Genomic DNA, 21,435 nt, shown 5'->3' with positions numbered 1-21,435 from the left:
GCTAATGACACATAATGGAGTTTGATCACAAAATAGAGGTTACCAGGTGATGCAGGGAAGAAAGAGGTAAACTAGAAATTATACTAGGTCTGTAATTGAGGATTTGGAGCACTTTAGTGGTGTTGCAGTATGCTTGCACATAATTACCATAAATGTAAACATTACTTAATTATATTACCTGAAGTAAATGAAAAGATATTTAAAAACCAATAAATAAGAGTTCTGAAGAGATAGTACGTGCATTAAGGTACATGCCTAGTATACAACAGATCCTGACTTGATTCTGAACGCTATGTGGTCCCTAAATATTTCAAGGTGCAGTAATGAAGATATCTATAAACTAAATGGTGACCCATATAACTTCTGACATTGCAAGGCTCTAGCATCATTAAATTTTAAGGCCCTTTGCATTGAACTACTGTTTGGTTATGGCTCCTGGATCCCCACACTTTCTACCAACAAAATACCAGTTATTGTACTGGAATATTACTAATATTTAAACACTTGTAATCTCTTTGTTCATGGCCAGAGCAGTAGCACAGGGTGTTGGGTCTTTATCTTGCACATGACCAATATAAGACTAACTTGGGCCGGAGATATAGCACGGAGGTAAGGCATTTGCCTTGCATGCAGAAGGTCATTGGTTCAAATCCCGACATTCCATATGGTCCCCTGAGCCTGCCAAGAGTGATTTCTGAGCATAGAGCCAGGAGTAACTCCTGAGCACTGCCGGGTGTGACTCAAAAAAAATTAGTAAAAGACTAACTTGGGTTCAATCTCGGCGTTCTCTATGGTTCCCACAGCTTGCTAGGAGCGATTTCTGAGCAAGAGCCAGAAGTTACCCTTGAGTACTGCCAGGTGTTGCCCCTCCCCCCAAAAGAACTAAACATACATTTTTTCAATATTTTAGAATATTCTTGCCTCTCATATCCTTATAGCTTAAACAATATTGTATAAAATTAAAATCTATATTGTATAAAAATATTAACTTTGTTTTATAGTAACAATGTATATACATTTTTGTTTATATACTTTTTCTTACAAAAACAAAGATATATTCTTTTCCACTTTACAACATGAATAGGGGTTTCAAGAATTTTGTGTTTTCATGATGCAACTATTAAGCTTTTGGTATGTGTCTAGGAAAATTTCTTGTCCCCAAAGACATGATTCCAATAACGTCTCTTTGGGTTTTTGTTAAAATGTATTTCTGTTAGTTTCATTAGTGATGCCTGAGTTTAGGTCACAAAGGACCATTAATTTATTCACAGAGGAGCCTACTATTTAATGATACTATGCTTAAAAATACATTACTTCATTGTATAAAATTCTATATTTGTCCAAAATATAGGACTATGTCCGAATCTTCTAAAAACTTACCATTAGTCATCTTTGTAAAAATAAATACTGTTTTAGTACCTAGTTTCCATGGATTCTTTCCTAGATTTAAAGTGGAATAGAATTTGCAAAGTGGGATTTTTAAGGCACGGGTGATTGAAATTCTGGTAGTATATCTATCTCACACAACAGGCATAGAAACATGTAAGGTTCTATGAAAAAGCAGTTTTGAATATGTTGGCAGTATCAGGATTATATTTTTGATGAGGAGCTATTTTCATACATAACAGTAAGTATCTTCATAGTTGGTATATTTTTGGCTAATTTATATTTTTCACCATTTTATTTCTTAGTCTGATTTAAAAAACGAGTTTTCCATTTAAAACCAAAATGACAATAATAAAAAGCTAGAGAAATAGTATAAGAGGAAGATTACTTTGCATGGATTGAACCCTGTAACCTTATATGTTCCTCAACCATGACCAGGAGAGATACCAAAAAAAAAAAGGAAAAATGATTAATAAGGGTTTATCATTAAAAATATATTTGATATAACATTGTTCTAGAAAATATGATGTGATAATTTTATTAGAAAGATTAATTACAGCTTTACAAATACTGGTCACTACTTACTATTTTTTCAGTAGCAATATTATAATGATCATATAAATATGGGGTTTGGGGCTATAGCTGCTAATTCTCAGGATTTATTTTTGGTTCTATGTTCAGTGTTTACTCCTACTGTGCTTAGGAGCCTTAGGATGCTGTTGATAGACAACAGTTTGGCTGCATGTCTGGCAAGTGTTATATTCTCTCTTGTCTCTTTGGATAATATGTATTTTTTAAGCATGAAGTGAAGTTAGAAACTCATTGGGTAAGAATAATTTACTAAATACACAGATATGAACTATTTCATAATATCTTTTTCACCAGTCATAATTTTATACAGTAAAAACTATATCTTTAAACTAAAAATTAAATACTGTATTAAAATTAGTAATCACTGAGTTAATTAAATACAATGCAAAAGAAAAAATATATTAAGCAGAAAATAGGTCCAAAGAAACAGTGCAGTAGTTTGGCCATTTCCCTTGCCTGTGGATAACTTGGGTTCTGTCTCTTGTATCTCATATGGTTCCCTAAATTGCCAGGAGTGATTAAGAGCACAGAGTCTGAGTGAAAAAATAAAATGAACAAAAAACCTCAAAATCAACATCAAAGGAAATACATTTACTTTATCAACAACAATTAAGGTCTGAAGTATGGTAATTGCCTTGCACATGACTACCTAAGTACTATCCCCATCACTAGATATGGTACCCCTGAGCTCTTACAAGAGTGATTTTGAGCACAGAGCCTGAATTAATGCATGAGCAATCACCAGGTATGACAACCAAACAAGAACAAAAGAAACCCCAAAACTCTTCTACTTATCATTGAATATGAAGTGGATAAGTGGTGCTGAATCTAGGACTTGACTTTTGGGTTAGAATGTCACTCTGAAGTCCAGTGCATTAAAATTTTCTCAATTTTTTTCAAAAGGCTCAATTTCAAAGGACTTGATTTAAGAATTTTTGGATTGCCAGATATTTTTCTCAGATTCTGAGACTGAATAAGTGCTACTTTCTTTAGTTTCAATTTTATTAATCACAGGTAATTTTGTTTTATAGAAAATCAATGCACTCAACTTTTGTCATGCGTAAAAGGAACCTGAATTATGCAATTATTAAGAAATATCAAAACCATATATTATAAATTAAAAAAATATAAAAATACCTATAAGATCTATATGGATCATTAAGAATGACATATAGTAAAAATCCTCTGAAAATAGACTTAACTATTCTAAGTTTTAGAATCATTCATAATCTATTAAAACTGGCATGCAATGTTAATTAAGTACATGTACATAATTTATATTTCTTTGAGAACTTTTTTTGTAACTATTCTCTAAGATTATCACAGTTATGGAGATGTTTATTGTGATTGTATTAATATATTTGGGGAAAGCATTATTGGTATAGAGGGAATAGTATTTTATAGTGGACATGACACTAAGAGCAAATATTGGGGTTTCTAGATACAAGTTTGATCAGTTACAATTATCATGAGTGAAACAATTAGCAAATTTATTTTATTTGTTGAATTCAGCTTTGGGACCAGAGTTGGAAGTATTCAAGGCTTACTCCTATCTCTGTGCTCAGAGATTAATCCTGGCCTATGAATGTTGCTGAGATATCAATTTAGTTCATCTACATGCAGGACTAGCACCTTACATATTTGTACAGTCTCTCTACACAATAAATTGTAAACATAATATTTAAATGGTGGGATTTAATAAATTTTAAATAGTATTACATGATAAAATAAGAAAAGAAAGTTGAAGTCTGAGCTATAGTTTATAAAGATAAACTGGGAAATAAATTTCATAAAGATAAGGCAGAAACAAAGAAAACTGAAGAGTGAGAATATAGTCTAGAATATTGTAAAGTTTACTGGATAGTGTCAAAACCAAGGAAAAAATAAAATAAAATTTTAATTTTTACTTAGCAGTAAATATATCATCAGTAAAAAAAATAATGAGTTTTTCTTGTAGTAATCTGGGATTTTAGGGAACAATTCTACATTGCTCAGTTTGGCTTCTAAGTCTGACCATTTAAAATAAGAATAAGCACTACTCAGTCAGAATATTTTTTAGTATTATGGTTTACCAAGAAACAATATTACATACATTTTAGGATATCTGTATTACAAACTTTTAAGGAAACTTAAAACTGAAGAAAATTCTGCATGAATTTTGAAATAAAATTAGACATACAATAACACATTCATAGATATTATCAATAACATGCATAAAAGAAGACTAAGTGTGTTTCAGCAAGAAACAAACTGTGACAGAATAAAGTACAATATTATCATTTACCCACAAATCAGCATTTTATTTAATCTATACATCACGTGTTCCACATATATAAGTGAACCTAGATGGCTGTAAACGAAAATCAAAGAAATATGAATTATCAGATGATTGTGGTATATAAAAGCATGAAATTAATAGGTTAATTATCATGCAAATAGTTATAATTATTATAAACATACATAACTTGGTGATATATTAGAAACTTGTTATAACTAGTTCAAGAAATTTTTTTCAAGTAATTAATTCAGATTAATTGCAATTAATAAGTAGAAAAGAATTTTAGAAACAAGATTCAGTTATCACTGTGAAAAATAATATGCTATAAAATTTATATTTTCTAAATACTATTTAAAATGGTAAACACATTTTACCATAATTACATATAACCTTGTATTGTTGTGAAATAAATTATTTAAATGCAATTTAACATCAATATATATAATTCTGAGTTACAGATTTAGTTTAATGATTGATTTGAATATATTAAATTAATAATTTCAAAATTAAATAACATCTTAGAAAAAGAAAACAAGGACGTTGCATCTTAGTTTTAGAGAATATTCATTATATATATGAGGTGTTTATTTCTAATATCTGATTTCTATGAAAAAGTTTTTCCTTATTAAAGTTTGAAACCAAGGTTTTAAAAACAAATTGGCTCTCAAAATTTTGATTAAGTTATCCAAACTATGAAAATTTTGAAATTATTCATAATTAAGTCAAATAATAAAGATTAATAGAGATTGACAAATAATTTAAATAAAGGTAAATATTTTTCTTTCAAATCTCTTCATATTATACACAAATCAAGAAGTCAGAAGCCAGGAATGAGAAATCACACAGCAATAACCACATTCATTCTCCTGGGATTAACAGATGACCCACAACTGCAGGTTCTTATTTTTATACTTCTCCTTATCACATATGTGTTGAGCGCTGTTGGAAACCTGACTATACTCATTCTCACACTGGTGGATTCTCACCTTAAAACTGCCATGTACTATTTTCTGCAAAACTTCTCCTTCTTAGAAATCTCATTCACTTCTGCCTGTATTCCTAGATTCCTATACAGTATAGCAACAGGTGACCGCACCATTTCATATAACGCTTGTGCATGTCAACTATTTTTTACAGACTTATTTGGAATAGTAGAATTCTTTCTTCTGGCAACGATGTCCTATGACCGTTATGTAGCCATCTGCAAACCCCTTCATTACACGACTATCATGAATCACGTAGTCTGCAAAAGACTAATCTCTGGCTGTTGGATCATTACACTTTTGATTATATTTCCACCTCTTACTTTGGGACTTGGATTGGAATTCTGTGACTCTAATATCATTGATCACTTTGCCTGTGATGCTAAACCTATTTTGAAGATTTCATGCTCTGATACAGAGTTCATAGAGAAAATGGTTCTCTTTTTCTCAGCATTTATTCTAATAGTGACTTTAATGTTTGTAGTTTGGTCCTATGCAAGTATTATTAAAACAATTCTTAGATTTCCCTCTGCTCAACAAAAGAAAAAGGCATTTTCTACGTGTTCCTCTCACATCATTGTAGTTTCTATAACTTATGGAAGCTGTATCTTCATCTATATCAAACCTTCTGCAAAGGATGAAATGGCCACAAATAAAGGAGTATCAGTTTTAACTACTTCCATCTCCCCTATGTTAAATCCATTTATTTACACTCTGAGGAACAAACAAGTAAAACAAGCCATAAATGACCTAGCTAAAAAATTACTGTTCTCAAGACATTAAGAGAAATTTTAAATAAACAATGTATAATCATATTTTTTTATTTCTACTTGATCTGCAAACAAACATTTGTACCAGTTCTGATCAAGTTTTTCTTTAGCTAAAATTCAGTAATTATCTCTATCAATCATTTACTTATTGGTAAAAAATTACATATATATCTATTGTATGTCTAGTTGTAATCTGTGTCCATTTTTGTATAATTAAGTAGATATTTAGGGAAGACAGATAAAATATAATGCATAGTGATAGATATTATATCTATTAATACATTGAAAATTTTATAAAATATATACCAGAAATTTTTATAGCAGGTATAAAATTTGCATTGTATGTGGCTGATCTGGCCTCAATCTCCAGAATCCCATCTGGTTCCCCTAGCCCACAAGGAGGATATCCTACGTACTGCTAGGTATCGTCCCAAATAAAACACACACACAGAAAAATGTTAGAGAATATAGAATTTAAAGATACTCAAAGTTAAAGACATCAGAGGTCATTTTGTTCATTTTTTCAAAAAAAGATTTTGAGTGTACTTTTTATAACTACAAATATGTTTGTAAACATGGTATTTAAATATATATATTAAAAATAAATAAATTAAATATTAAAAAAATTGAGTGATCACTTTTCTATGACTCGGACTTCTCTATGCTTAAAATTTCTGTGATCTTTGCATTTAGAGATCATTTCTAAAGACTCAAGCCACCATGTATGGTGCCATGATCGTACCTGAGTAGGTACCCTATCCACTGCCACTATACTATCTTCCTGGTGTATTTCCCAATATTTAAATATAAAAATAAAATCTCCACGTGTTTATATATTTATTGCTATAGAAGTTTATTGTTTTCATTATTCAGACTGATCTTTATTTTTTTAATTTTTAAATTTTTAATTTTTAAAATATTTTTATTTAAGCACCATTATTACAAACATGTTAGTAGTTGGGCTTAAGTTGTAAAAAAGAACATTCTCCTTCTATAGAAGTTTAATGTAAGATGGACAAAGTACTATTTCAAGTTGGACTAATGCTAGAATATTGTATGCCTAAAATAACTATAAATAACATTTTGAATTATAGTACCTAAATAAAACAAAAGAAGAAAACATTGAATATATTTATTGAGTCAAATATACCTTACCATTCAAATAATATGAAAACATGGTCATAAGTAATGTCAAAGTTTTTAGCTATCAAAATATTCATAATCTCATTTTTTAAAATAACTTTCAAAAAACTTTCTTTGTAGAAATGTTTTATTACCATTTTTGCAGACTAATTTCTTTAACTATGTGTAATTTCTGTGAGTATTTTCCATAAGACAAAACAAAGACTTTTAAAACATTTTTGAACTTGTGAAGTTGATGACTTTCTCAATGTGTTTCCTTTTACAGCTCTTGTTTTTGACTTAGCTTAAATATTTTGTGCACCATAAGCAGTACAGAGTACCTTGATTACAAATGTGATTGTAGTTGGGTTTCATCATGTAAAGAACACCCCCACTTCACCAGTGCAACATTCACATCACCAATGTCCCAAATCTCCCTTTTTTTTCCCATCTTTATTTAAACACAGTGATTACAAACATGATTGTAGTTGTATGATTTCAGTCATGTAAAGAACACCCCCCTTTACCAGTGGAACATTCTCACCAGCAATGTCCCAAATCTCCCTCCTTCCACCCCCATGCCTGTACTTGAGACAGGCTTATTATTTCCCTCATTCATTCACACTGTTAGGATAGTTCTCAATGTAGATATTTCTCTAACATCCCTCATCACTCTTTGTGGTGAGCTTCATGTTGTGAGCTGTACCTTCCAGTCCTCATCTCTTCTATCTTTGAGAATTATTGCAAAATGTCTTTTAATTAACCTAAAACCCATAGGTGAGTGAGACTAATTTGCACCTCTCTCCCTCTGATTTATTTCACTCAGCAAACATGTTTGATGACATGTTGTAGAAAACATATACACAAAAAGGAACATGAAAATTACAATATAATTTTATTTTTGTGACCAAAGACAGAATCATGATTTAATGTGCTTGCCTTACATGCTTCTGACCCCCATTAGATAAGCCATACAGCATGTTAAGATCCCTGGATATCTAAATCAATTTTACATGGCATACTATTGTTACTTTTATTTACTCATCTGCTCTCTGGCACTTGGGTTTATTACCAGATTCTCACTATTGTGAATGGTGTTACAATGAAGATATGAGTGCAGATGATTTTTTTGCATTTTGTTTTGGGGTCCCAAAGGTAAATTCCCAGTAATGGAATTGCTAGACAATCTAGAAACTTTACTTCTATTTTTTCTGAGAAATATCAATGTTGTTTTTCAAAAAGGCTAAACCAGTCAACATTACCACCTGCAATGAATGAGACTCCCACCCCCCTTTTTTTTTGTATACTTGCCAACACTAGTTGTTCTTGCTCTTTGTGATGTGTGACAATTTCTGTGGTATGAGATGATATATTATTGTTGTTCTGATTTGCATCTCCCTGATGATTAATGGCTTCTAACCTTTTTTCATGTGCCTTTTGATGATCTATATTTCTTCTTTTAGGGGATTTCTGTTCATTTTTCATTCCCATTTTCAGATGGGTTACAGATGATCAGTTTATTGTAGAAATCCACTAAAGATAAGTGGGAGAGTTCAGTTATGGAAGAGATGAGACCACTAGGCCAATAACTGTTAAAATGGTCATTCTAAACAAGAACTAAGTGCTGAAAAAGAGATAAAACTTAATACTCCTTCATTAACAATATTTTGAATTACAGTTTCTGAAAAAAATGAAAAGAAAGAGAAAAAGAAGTCTGCCAGAATGGCCAGGAGGGCAGAAGTAGAATATGAGCTAATCTGAGGATTAGCCTCATTGGTGGTGGTAAATGTGTAATGGTTATGTAACTAAAACTCTCATTAACAACTTTGTAACTGTTTATCTCATAAGCATTCAATAATATAATTTTTAAAAGCAACAATAAACTAAATTTAAAAAATAAGGTATATTAAAATCCAAGTTTCCGAGATATTTATATATTAAAACTTACTTTCTTCTTTCTTTCTTTCTTTCTTTCTTTCTTTCTTCTTCTTCTTTCTTTCTTTCTTCTTTCTTTCTTTCTTCTTTCTTTCTTTCTTTTTCTTCTTTCTTTCTTTCTTTCTTTCTTTCTTTTCCTTCTTTCTTTTCTTCTTCTTTCTTTCTTTTTCTTTCTTTCTTTCTTTTTTCTTTCTTTCTTTCTTTCTTTCTTTCTTTCTTCTCTTTCTTTCTTTCTTTCTTTCTCTTTCTTCTTTCTTCTTTCTTCTTCTTTCTTCTTTTCTTTCTTTCTTTCTTTCTTTCTTTCTTCTTTCTTTCTTCTTCTTTCTTCTTCTTCTTCTTTCTCTTCTTCTTCTTCTTCTTCTTCTTCTTCTTCTTCTTCTTCTTCTTCTTCTTCTTCTTCTTCTTCTTCTTCTTCCTCCTCCTCTTCTACTTCTACTTCATCTTCTTTTTTGTTTTTGGAAGAAGATACTTCTAGCAGTGCTCAAAATTTATTTCTTGATTTATGCTCAGAGATAATTTCTGAAGGAGTTTAGGGACCATATTTAATGTTGAGGATCAAATACCAGTCAACTAATTGAAATATAAGTGCATTTTATGCTTTGCTTGCTCTGTGACACATTTTATTTTAATTATTACTTTAAAAATCTTTTGAAAAGACAAGTATTACACCTGATAGTTTATAAGGCTAATACTAGCTTTCTTCTCAGGGGACTATATACACAAATTACTTTCTTTAACCCCTATAAATATTTTTCCTAAGATAACTCTAGTGAGAGATAAAATTTTTTTTCTGAAAATCAGTTCCCATAATCTTTTAATGATAATGTATCTTGGTGAAGATTTATAGAGGAAAATCAATTATTTGATCTGAGCAAATTGACAAATCAACATTCAAAGCACCATAGTATGATTGAACTGATTAAGATATGTTATAGATTATTAATCCCATATTAATGCATTATTATGGTTTTGTGCTGTGTCAGGTATTCTACTCTACCCAAGGCCTCACATTTTCAGGGCAAATGTTCTACTTCAGAGCTCTATTTCTGATTTTACTATTAAGTTTTACAATAATTTTATTTGATGTTTTCAATACATATGCTGTACTTGTTTAAGAATAGTGACATTTTTTTAACCGTATCATTAAAAGCCTGTTTTACTTGCTTATTCCTCAAAGTATAAATGAAGGGATTCAACAATGGGGCAACAGATGTAGTGAGCACAGATACACCTTTATTTATATCAACTTCTTCTTTGGCTGAAGGTTTGAGGTAAATGAAAATGCAGCTGCCATACGTCATAGAAACAACAATCATGTGGGATGAACACGTAGAAAAAGCTTTCTTTCTTTGTGAAGCAGAAGGAAATTGTAGAATTGTCCTGATGATATAAATATATGAAAGAGAAACAGCTATCAGTGTAATGATGAATGTTAGTACTGCACAGATTATAACCATTTGTTCTATGAGCCAAGTATCAGTACATGAAATTTTAAAAAGTGGAGATGCATCACAGCCAAAATGATCAATGACATTGGAGTCACAGAATTCTAGCTGAAGGCCCATACCAAGTGGAGTGATGATGATTATCAATCCAGAAACCCAGCAGCTAAGAACAAGAATGGTACAGACTCTGTTGTTCATAATTGTCATGTAATGGAGTGGTTTACAGATGGCCACATAGCGATCATAGGACATGGCTGCAAGAAGAAAAAATTCCGTGGCTCCAAAAAGTCCAATAAAAAATATTTGACTGGCGCAAGCATTATAAGTAATGGTGTTATCACCTGTTGATATGCTATACAGAAATCTAGGGATACAAACTGTTGTGAATGAGATTTCTAAGAAGGAGAAATTTCGAAGAAAAAAATACATGGGGGTTTTAAGGTGAGAATCGATCAGAGTCAGAATGATTATTGTCATGTTTCCAGTAATGCTCATCATGTAAGTAAGAGATAAGAAAATAAAAACCAGAACTTGCAGCTGTGGGTCTTCTGTTAGTCCCAACAAGATGAATGTTGTTATTGAAGTATGGTTTTTCATTATTTTCACTGATAACTTAATTAATCTACCTGTAAAATGTCAGAGAGGAAATCTTAATAAAATGAAATAAAAAAGCAAATTTCAATGAAATAGAAAACAGACATACCAAAAAGACTGTGAAATTAAAAGTATTTTCTGTTCTATTGAAAAATATTGGAAAGATAAAGATATCTAATTTATTTGATTAAATGTACGGTAATAACATAGAAAAATGATATTTAAAGAACCTCAATGATAAAGACTTTGTACAAGAGTTGACATACGTATGGTCAACACTGGATTCAGCTGTGAAATCTGAAAGCTTCTGGTCTAAGAACAAATAGGACAATATCCCATATAACAATTTTTAAATATTACATTAGAATTTTTATGAGTACAATAAGAAAATTTGTTATTCAAAATAAGACTTGTAGTTTTATAATGCACAATTTTTAAAAAGTTCAGTAAAATTATTAAAATCAGTTAATACAATAATTATCTCTAAAATTAATAAATGAAATGTGTTTGTTTCAATAGGGAAATAGTGAATTAGGAGTAATGAGGAATCTTTTCTATTACGATAGCATCAAGAAATACAGACTTTAGGATAAAGTTTACTCAAGATGATATATCTAAAGATTAAAATTCTATAAACCTCCATAATAAACAGAATACAAAAATACATAAAAATCTTTATTTAAAAGTTAATATTTTTAAATGACATTTTATCTAAAGAAATATACAGGTTTAGAAACTGGAGTGATAATACAGTAGAGTGTTTTTCATATATATAGTGACATGGCTTTTGAATCCCAGTGTCCCATATGATGCCTCAAGCCCAAGAGAAATTCCTGAACGCAGACCAAGTAGTACTCCCTGAGCAATATCAGAAATAGCACAAAAGAAAAGAATACAGATTTAAAGCAATTTCTATCAAAATTCCATTAACATTTTAGATCAATTTAACAATAAAAACAACATATTTATCTGAAAACAAGCAAAAGAAATAAGTCCTAAAAATTTACAAATAATTGTGATATATGATGGTTGCTAATTCACAGGTGCACAATGATATAAGATAGGCATATAGATAATATATAAGAAAAATAAAAATTATACACTATATATATGAGAACAAAATAAGCTTAATAGTTCACTTAAAATTGATAACAAAACTAAAACATTTTGTGAATACTGTCTAGTTTGGTCTTCATGGACAGCATTAAAGTGACTATCTAAAAACTAAATATAGAGCAACCATATGATCCACTTATCCTACTACTTGGTATCTACCAAAAAGATGCACAGACTTTAATTTAAAAGTATAATAAACACTTATATTTATCATAGAACTTATTAAATATATAGCTAAGTTATGAACACAAATCAGGTGTACAAAGACAGAAAATAGATAAAGAGTATCTGATATCTATATATAGAGGCACAGTGGAATACTACTTAGCCACAAAGAAATGATGAGACCATAAATTTGTTGCAACATGCATGTAAGTGAAGTTTCTTATGCTAATGAAGTAAAACAAAAAGACAATCTTACACAGCAGATATTCTCCATGGTACTGTGAAATAGTAGGTAATAAGGTATTAAAATATTGGTTCTATATCACAGAAACAATAATGGCGGCTTGGCAGACACTTGGGGGGCCTCCCCAGGCATCCCCTGACGGCTTGCCTCGGCTGAGGCGTGTCTCGCTGGGGCTGTGAGTTTTCTGTTGGAGTTGTGGATTGTGCTGGTTTCTTTGCTTGGCAGACACTTGGGGGCCTCCCCAGGCATCCCCTGACGGCTTGCCTCGGCTGAGGTGAGTGTTTGGGGGCCGGAGCGCGGCCGCTCCGCTGCGCTTCGCGGCCGCGCACTCCACCTCGCCAATGAGTACCACCACAACACATAGAAAAACCCACAGCGTAAGCGAGACAATGGGGAGACTACGCAGACCAACTTCAACCATAGAGAATGAAGATGGAAACTCTGATGACCCAACAACGACCAACTACCTAAGCAGTCTTTCAGAAATGGAGTTTAGAGACGAAATATGGAGGTTGCTATCAGATATCAAAGAAAGTATAAATCAGAGCACTAATAAAAAATCAAGAGAATATGAAGACAGAAATCAGAAAACTCCAAACTGAAATATCAGATCAGATAACAGGTCTGAAAAACTCAATAGACGAATTGAAGAACATAATGGATGAGTTTTCCAACAGGTTAACAGCAGCTGAGGATAGAATTAGTGCTTTAGAAGATGAGATGCATAACAACTTTACACAGCAGAAGAGATTAGAAAAAAACCTCAAATCAAATGATCAGACAATGGAAAATTTACTCAAAGAATATGAGAAGATGAAAATAGAAGTCTTTGATAAGCTCAACAGAAACAACTTCAGAATCATTGGAGTTCCAGAGACCCAAGAAGAAAATCTTCAGGAAGAATCAATGGTTAAGAACATCATCACTGAGAAACTACCAGAGCTAAAGAAAACATGTGACCAAATCCTGCATGCCCGAAGAGTACCAGCTAAAAAAGACCCCAGTAGAAACACCCCAAGACACATCCTAGTCACCATGATGAAACCCACCGATAGAGATAGAATACTGCAAGCAGCAAGATCGAAAAGGGAAATTACATTCCACGGAGCATCCTTGAAATTTACAGCAGACCTGTCACCAGAAACACTCAAGGCCAGAAGGCAGTGGTGGGACGTAGTGGCAAAACTCAATGAAATAAATGCTTCGCCAAGAATATTGCACCCAGCAAAACTAAGTTTCAGGTTTGACGGATGTATACACGGCTTCACAGATAAACAACAGCTCAAAATCTTTGCAGACTCAAAACCAGCCTTAAAAGAAAAACTGAAAGATCTACTCTAAAAACAAGACAGAACAAAAAAACACACCAAACTTCTACACAAAGATGGCAATAAATCCCATGACAATTATTTCTCTCAATGTCAATGGACTAAATGCACCAGTTAAGAGGCACAGAGTGGCGAAATGGATCAAAAAACTGAAGCCAACCTTCTGCTGTCTACAAGAAACACACCTGAATAGTCAGAATAAACATAGACTCAAAATCAAAGGCTGGAGGAAAATCATTCAAGCAAACAACACCCTTAAAAAAGCGGGGGTGGCCATACTAATATCAGATGACACAAACTTTATACTCAGAAAAATTGTAAGGGACAAAGATGGATATTATGTACTAATCAAGGGATTTGTACAGCAAGAAGAAATCACTCTCCTAAACATATACGCACCGAATGAGGGTCCAGCAAAGTATTTAATACAATTGTTGACAAATCTGAAGAAGGATATCAATAATAACACAATAATTGTGGGAGACCTCAACACAGGCTTGTCAACACTTGATAGGTCAACCAAATGGAAACCCAACAAAAATATACTAGACCTGCAAAAAGAAATGGATGAAAGAGGCCTAGTAGATATATATAGGGCACTCTATCCTCAGAAACCTGGATACACATTCTTTTCCAATGTACATGGATCATTCTCCAGGATAGATCATGTGCTGGCACATAAAACATACCTCCATAAAATAAAAAAGATAGACATTTTGCAGGCTGCCTTTGCTGACCACAAGGCTCTGAAGTTAGATGTGAACTGCAAAGGGACACAGAAGAAAAAATTTAACACCTGGAAGTTAAACAGCCTCATACTCAATAACCAGTGGGTCCGAGATGAAATCAAGGAGGAAATCAAAAGGTTCCTGGAAACAAATGACAATAAAGACACAAACTATCAGAACTTATGGGACACAGCAACAGCAGTACTGAGAGGAAAATTTATAGCTTTGCAAGCACACATCAGGAAGGAAGAAGGAGCTTACCTGAGTAGCTTAATGACACAGCTAATAGAACTAGAAAGTGCTCAACAAAAGGACCCAAAAATAGGGAGACAGAAGGAAATAACAAAGCTGAGAGCAGAAATCAACGAAGTGGAAACCCAAAAAACAATCCGAAAGATCAACGAAAGCAGAAGATGGTTCTTTGAAAAAATAAACAAGATTGATAGACCATTGGCAAAACTCACAAAGCAAAAGAAAGAGAGAAACTTGATAACGCGTATATTAGAAATGAGAAGGGGAGATCACTACAGATACTGCAGAGATTCAAAGGGTATTCAGAGAATACTTTGAGAAACTCTATGCCACTAAATATGAGAACCTGGAAGAAATGGATAAATTTCTGAACTCATATAACCTTCCACGGTTGAATAAAGAAGAGGTAGCATATCTAAACACCCCCATCACTATTGAGGAAATTAAAACTGTAATCAAAAATTTACCCAAAAACAAAAGCCCAGGCCCTGATGGATTCACGAATGAATTCTTTCAAACCTTTCAAGAGGAACTACTACCAATTCTGGCCAGGCTCTTTTATGAAATCGAAAAAACAGGAATACTTCCAAATAGCTTTTATGAAGCCAACATCACCTTAATACCAAAACCTGATAGAGATGCTGCCAAAAAAGAAAATTACTGACCAATATCCCTGATGAACACAGATGCAAAGATCATCAACAAAATCCTGGCGAACAGGATCCAGTGCCTCATCAAGAAGATCATTCACTTTGATCAAGTAGGTTTCATCCCAGGAATGCAAGGATGGTTTAACATCCGTAAATCTATTAATATAATACACAACATAAACAACAACAAAAATAAAAATCACATGGTCATATCAATAGATGCAGAAAAAGCATTTGATAAGGTTCAACACCCATTCTTGATTAAAACTCTCAGCAAGATAGGAATAAAAGGAACCTTTCTCAATATAGTCAAAGCCATCTACCAGAAGCCAGTGGCAAATATTATCCTCAATGGAGAAAAACTAAAATCCTTTCCTCTAAATTCTGGTACAAGACAAGGCTGTCCTCTCTCACCACTCCTATTCAACATAGCACTGGAAGTACTTGCTATAGCGATTAGGCAAGAAAAAGATATCAAGGGAATTCAGATAGGAAAGGAAGAAGTCAAGCTCTCACTGTTTGCAGATGACATGATACTCTACTTAGAAAACCCTAAAGACTCTACCAAAAAGCTTCTAGAAATAATAGATTTGTATAGCAAAGTGGCAGGATACAAAATTAACACACAAAAATCAATGGCCTTTTTATACACGAATAATGATAGGGAAGAAATGGACATTAAGAGAACAATCCCATTCACATTAGTTCCACACAAACTCAAATATCTTGGAGTCAACCTGACTAAAGATGTGAAGGATCTATACAAAGAAAACTACAAAACACTGCTCCAAGAAATAAGAGAGGACACGCGGAAATGGAAACACATACCATGCTCATGGATTGGCAGGATCAACATCATTAAAATGGCAATACTTCCAAAAGCATTGTACAGATTTAACGCGATTCCTCTAAAGATACCCATGACATTTTTCAAAGAAGTGGATCAAATACTTCTGAAATTCATCTGGAACAACAAACAACCTCGAATAGCTAAAGCACTCCTTGGGAAAAGGAATATGGGAGGCATTACTTTCCCCAATTTTAAGTTGTATTACAAAGCAACAGTTATAAAAACAGCATGGTATTGGAATAAAAACAGACCCTCAGATCAGTGGAATAGGCTTGAGTACTCAGAGAAGGTTCCTCAGACATATAACCACCTTGTTTTTGATAAAGGAGCAAAAAATCCTAAATGGAGCAGGGAAAGCCTATTCAACAAGTGGTGTTGGCACAACTGGTTAACCACTTGCAAAAAAGCGAACTCAGACCCCCAGCTAACACCATATACAAAGGTAAAATCCAAATGGATTAAAGACCTTGATATCAGAACTGAAACTATAAGGTATATAGAACAACATGTAGGTGAAACACTCCAGGACATTGAGACTAAAGGCATCTTTAAGGAGGAGACAGCACTTTCCAAGCAAGTGGAAGCAGAGATAAACAGATGGGACTATATTAAGCTGAAAAGCTTCTGCATCTCAAAGGAAATAGCGCCCAGAATACAAAGGCCACCCACTGAGTGGGAGAAATTATTCACCCAATACACATCAGATAAAGGGCTAATATCCAAAATTTACAAGGTACTGACAGAACTATACAAGAAAAAAACAACTAACCCCATCAAAAAATGGGGAGAAGAAATGAACAGACACTTTGAAAAAGAAGAAAGGCAAATGGCCAAAAGGCACATGAAAAGATGTTCAACATCACTAATCGTCAGGGAGATGCAAATCAAAACTACTATGAGGTACCACCTCACGCCACTGAGATTGGCACACATCACAAGAAAGGAAAACAAGCAGTGCTGGCGGGGATGTGGAGAGAAAGGAACTCTTTTTCACTGCTGGTGGGAATGCCGTCTAGTACAACCTTTATGGAAAGCGATATGGAGATTCCTTCACAAACTGGAAATTGAGCTTCCATACGATCCAGCTATACCACTCCTAGGAATATACCCAAGAAACACAAAAATACAATACAAAAAACCCTTCCTTACTCCTATATTCATTGCAGCGCTATTTACAATAGCCAGACTCTGGAAACAACCAAGATGCCCTTCAACAGATGAGTGGCTGAAGAAACTGTGGTACATATACACAATGGAATACTATGCAGCCATCAGGAGAGATGAAGTCATGAAATTTTCCAATACATGGATGTACATGGAATCTATTATGCTGAGTGAAGTAAGTCAGAGGGAGAGAGAAAGACGCAGAATGGTTTCACTCATCTATGGGCTTTAAGAAAAATGAAGGACATTTTTAACAATATCTCAGAGACAAGAGAGATGAGGGCTGGTAGGTGCAGCTCAGGACATGCAGCTCATCACATAGAGTGATGAGTGCAGTTGCAGAGATGACTACACTGAAAACTATCATAAAATGTGAATGAATGAGGGAAGTAGAAAGCCTGTCTCGAGTACAGGTGTAGGGGGGTGGGGAGGAGGGAGATCTGGGAAATTGGTGGTGGGAATGTTACACCGGTGAAGGGGGGGTGCTCTTTACATGACTGTAATCATACAACTATAATCATGTTTGTAATCACGGTGTTTAAATAAAGATAAAAAATAAAAAATAAAAACCCACTAAAAAAAAAAAAAAAAAAAAAAAAAAAAAAAAAAAAAAAAAAAAACAATAATGGCAAAGAAAAAAGTGGCCGAAGGAGAAATGAAAATAGCTCAGGAAATGAACAGGGATCTTGTACAACTCTAGTTCAGACACAAATATCCATTTATATCTAAATAGTTAGGGTCAACAGTAACCATAAGCATGAAACCCAAACTACAACAATTAAAAATGTAAATGGAAGTGGGAACATTATATCTAAAAACTAATTATAAATTATGAAGATCACAAAGTCTAAATAGAAGTTTATGAGCAAATGTAGTTATTTTTAAAACATGTAATGTTAAAATATAAATATTCATCAAAACAAAATTGAAGAAAGCATGGAACAAACTATATGAATTACAAATAAGAATCAAGAGAATATGAAAATAAAAATGAGAACACTCCAAACTAAAATAACAGGGCTGAAAAAATTGGTACACAAAATAAAAGCCTCAGTGGAAAGCCTCTTGAACAGAGTAAAAGTGGCTGAAGTCAGAATCAGTGAGCTGGAAGATGAGATGCATTACAACTGCATACAACAAAAGAGATAGGAAAAAACCTTAAAATGATAAGATAATAGAAAAATTCCTCAAAGTATGTGAACAAAAAATATAATGATCTGATAAAAAAAAAATTCAACAGAAACAACATAAGAATCACTGGAGTCTCAGAGACCTAGGAAGAAAATACACATGAAGTATCAATAATCAAGGACTTCATTTCTGAGAAATTCCCAGAATTAAATAGTGCAGGCAAACAAACCCTAAATTCCCAATGACCAGCTAAAAGACATGCAAAATAATTCTCCCCAAGACACATCCTAATCACAGTGACTAATCCCAGAGATAGGGATAGAATACTAAAACAGCAAGATTTAAAAGGGAAGCTACATTAAATTAGCAGCCTTACAATGTACAGCAAATATCTCACAAGAAACCCTCAAGAACCAAAGTCAGTGGTGGGATATATTGACAAAACTTAACTAAATAAATGCTCCACCAAGAGTACTTTATTCTGCCAGACTCATATTCAGGTTTGAAGGAAGTATACATAGATTCACAGATATACAACAGTTATACAACAGAAACTTTTCAGACTCAAAACCATCTGTTAAAGACAAACTGAAAGGTTTAAGTTAAGACAAGACAGACCAAATGACACCAAAATGCTACAGAAAGATGGCACTAAATCCCATGACAATTCTCTCTCCAAACATCAATGGATTAAATACAACAGTTTAGAGAAACTGAATGGCAAAATGGATCAAAAAGCTGAATCCAACATCTGTTGCCTACAAAAAAATACATCTGAGTAGTCAGAACAAACATACACTCAAAATCAAAGGTTTAATGACAATCATCCAAGCAAATAAAATCTTAATATATTTGAAGTGATCATATTAATAGCAGCTGACACAGACTTTAGACTTAAAGTAGTTATAAGGGACAGAAATGGGTATTTCTTAATGATCAAGGGATAAGTACAACATGAAGATATCACACTCTACCAGGTGTCCTAAAACTTTTTAAACAGGGGGCCAGTTCACTGTCCTTCAGACAGTTGGAGGGCCAGATTATAGTAAAAACAAAAATTATGAACAAATTTCTATGCACACTGCATATATCTTATTTAGAAGTGAAGAAACAAAATGGGAATAAATACAATATGTGGCCCGCGGGCTATAGTTTGAGGACCATTTCTATAAGCATCAATTGAGGGACTGCAAAATATTTAAATAATTATTGATTATTTGAAAGTAGACATTAATAGCAAGACACTAATAGTGGAAGACCTCAACAACACTCTATCACCACTTGATAGGTCAATCAGAATAAATAAAACAAGAATATACTTGCTCTGAAGAAGAAAAAAGTGGCTTAGTATATATATGTATAGTATATATTGTATATATTATATGCATATAGTATATATATGTGGTTTTCCATCCCCATAAAACTGGATATACATTCTTTTCTAATTTTCTAAGAATTAGAAAATTCTTTTCTAATGCACATTAAGTCATTCTTCAAGATAGACCATATGCTAACCCATAAAACCCAGTAGAGATGAAATAAAAAAAACCGAAGATTCTCATGAAAAAAAAAAATGAGAACAAAGACACAAATTCTTGGGCTGGCACTATAGCACAGTGGTAGGGCTTTTGCCTTGCATGCAGCCAATCCAGGACAAAATGTGGTTGGAATCCCGCATCACATATGGTCCCCCAAGCCAGGAGTAATTTCTGAGTGCATAGTCAGAAGTAACTTCTGAGAGTCATTGACTATGTCCCCTCCTCAAAAAAGACACAAATTATCATAATTGAGAGAATTTATAATTTTGCAGGCATTAATTAGGAAGGAATGGGGCATTACATTCCAAGTGGTGCTCAGAAGCCAAATGTATCATTTTTAGAGATTCTTGTCTGAGCTACCTTTCCCTGTTTCAATGAGGTTGAGTGCTACTCAGAACCTGTAGTGAGAGAACTGACTGATGCAATAACCATTGATCTTGGGAGATGTACATGTGGAACAGGGGATTAAATATGAAGGAACCATAAAACCTGTATTTTATCCTCTGCCTATTACAGAACATTTTGAGTAGTAAAATATGTCTCCAAATGGGGTTTTAGAGATTCTACTAGCACAATTTCAAACGAATTTTTATTTAAGTTATTTGTAATATAAACCAAAGGGGGGGGGAGAAGAAATCACAAAAACAGCATAAGAACTTTAATAAGTTTTAGGTGAGCTAATGATATTTAAAAATTATATTTAGCAAACATTTTGTCAATAGTTCTTAATTTTGTAGAGGTACTTTTTTCTATTTTGCTATAGTAATTCTACACATTATTTGTTCTTTGGTTATTTGAGGGGTTGCTTGGGGGGTTTGGGCTACACCCAGTGACCCTCAGGGATTACTCCTGGCTATGCACTAAGAAATCACTTCTGGCTTGAGACCATATGAAATCTGGGAGACAGAACCATGATCCGTCCTGGGTCAGCAGCACGCAAGGCAAATGCCTTACCACTGTGCCATCGCTCTGGCCCCTCTACAAATTATTTTGTAGTTTTATTAGATTAAATTGGCTCTACTTCATGTTGTATGGTACGGAGTATGTACAGACAATTGCTCTTTTTTGTTCAAAATGGTTTTTAATGAAATGCGTTTTAGATTGTTATTGTTATTGTTATTGAGAGAGGATTAATCATGATAGCTTCATGACAAAAAGGAAAAAG

General features: G+C 33.2%; 2 protein-coding genes across 2 annotated transcripts; one reads left to right on the top strand and one right to left on the bottom strand.

The window, feature by feature from the left end:
• The first annotated feature begins 5,085 nt into the window (after positions 1-5,085).
• Positions 5,086-6,021, top strand: LOC126023002 (olfactory receptor 6C2-like). The gene has a single exon (XM_049784044.1). It carries the CDS (start codon positions 5,086-5,088, stop codon positions 6,019-6,021), a length of 936 nt encoding a protein of 311 aa, XP_049640001.1.
• Positions 6,022-10,141: 4,120 nt separating this feature from the next.
• LOC126022138 (olfactory receptor 6C2-like) lies at positions 10,142-11,110 on the bottom strand. Its single transcript, XM_049782986.1, has one exon. The coding sequence runs from the start codon at positions 11,105-11,107 to the stop codon at positions 10,142-10,144; it is 966 nt and encodes a 321-aa protein (XP_049638943.1). The 5' UTR covers positions 11,108-11,110.
• Between the last annotated feature and the right edge of the window lie 10,325 nt (positions 11,111-21,435).

This window comes from Suncus etruscus, chromosome 11 (assembly GCF_024139225.1).
Source record: "Suncus etruscus isolate mSunEtr1 chromosome 11, mSunEtr1.pri.cur, whole genome shotgun sequence".
Taxonomy (NCBI): domain Eukaryota; kingdom Metazoa; phylum Chordata; class Mammalia; order Eulipotyphla; family Soricidae; genus Suncus; species Suncus etruscus.
The sequence above is the reverse complement of the archived record's forward strand: the minus strand, read 5'-3'. Positions and strand labels throughout refer to the sequence as shown.

Bases quoted from the DNA above. Each gene is read 5' to 3' on its own strand.
- LOC126023002 (XM_049784044.1), top strand. From the start codon at position 5,086: ATGAGAAATCACACAGCAATAACCACATTCATTCTCCTGGGATTAACA.
- LOC126022138 (XM_049782986.1), bottom strand. From the start codon at position 11,107: ATGAAAAACCATACTTCAATAACAACATTCATCTTGTTGGGACTAACA.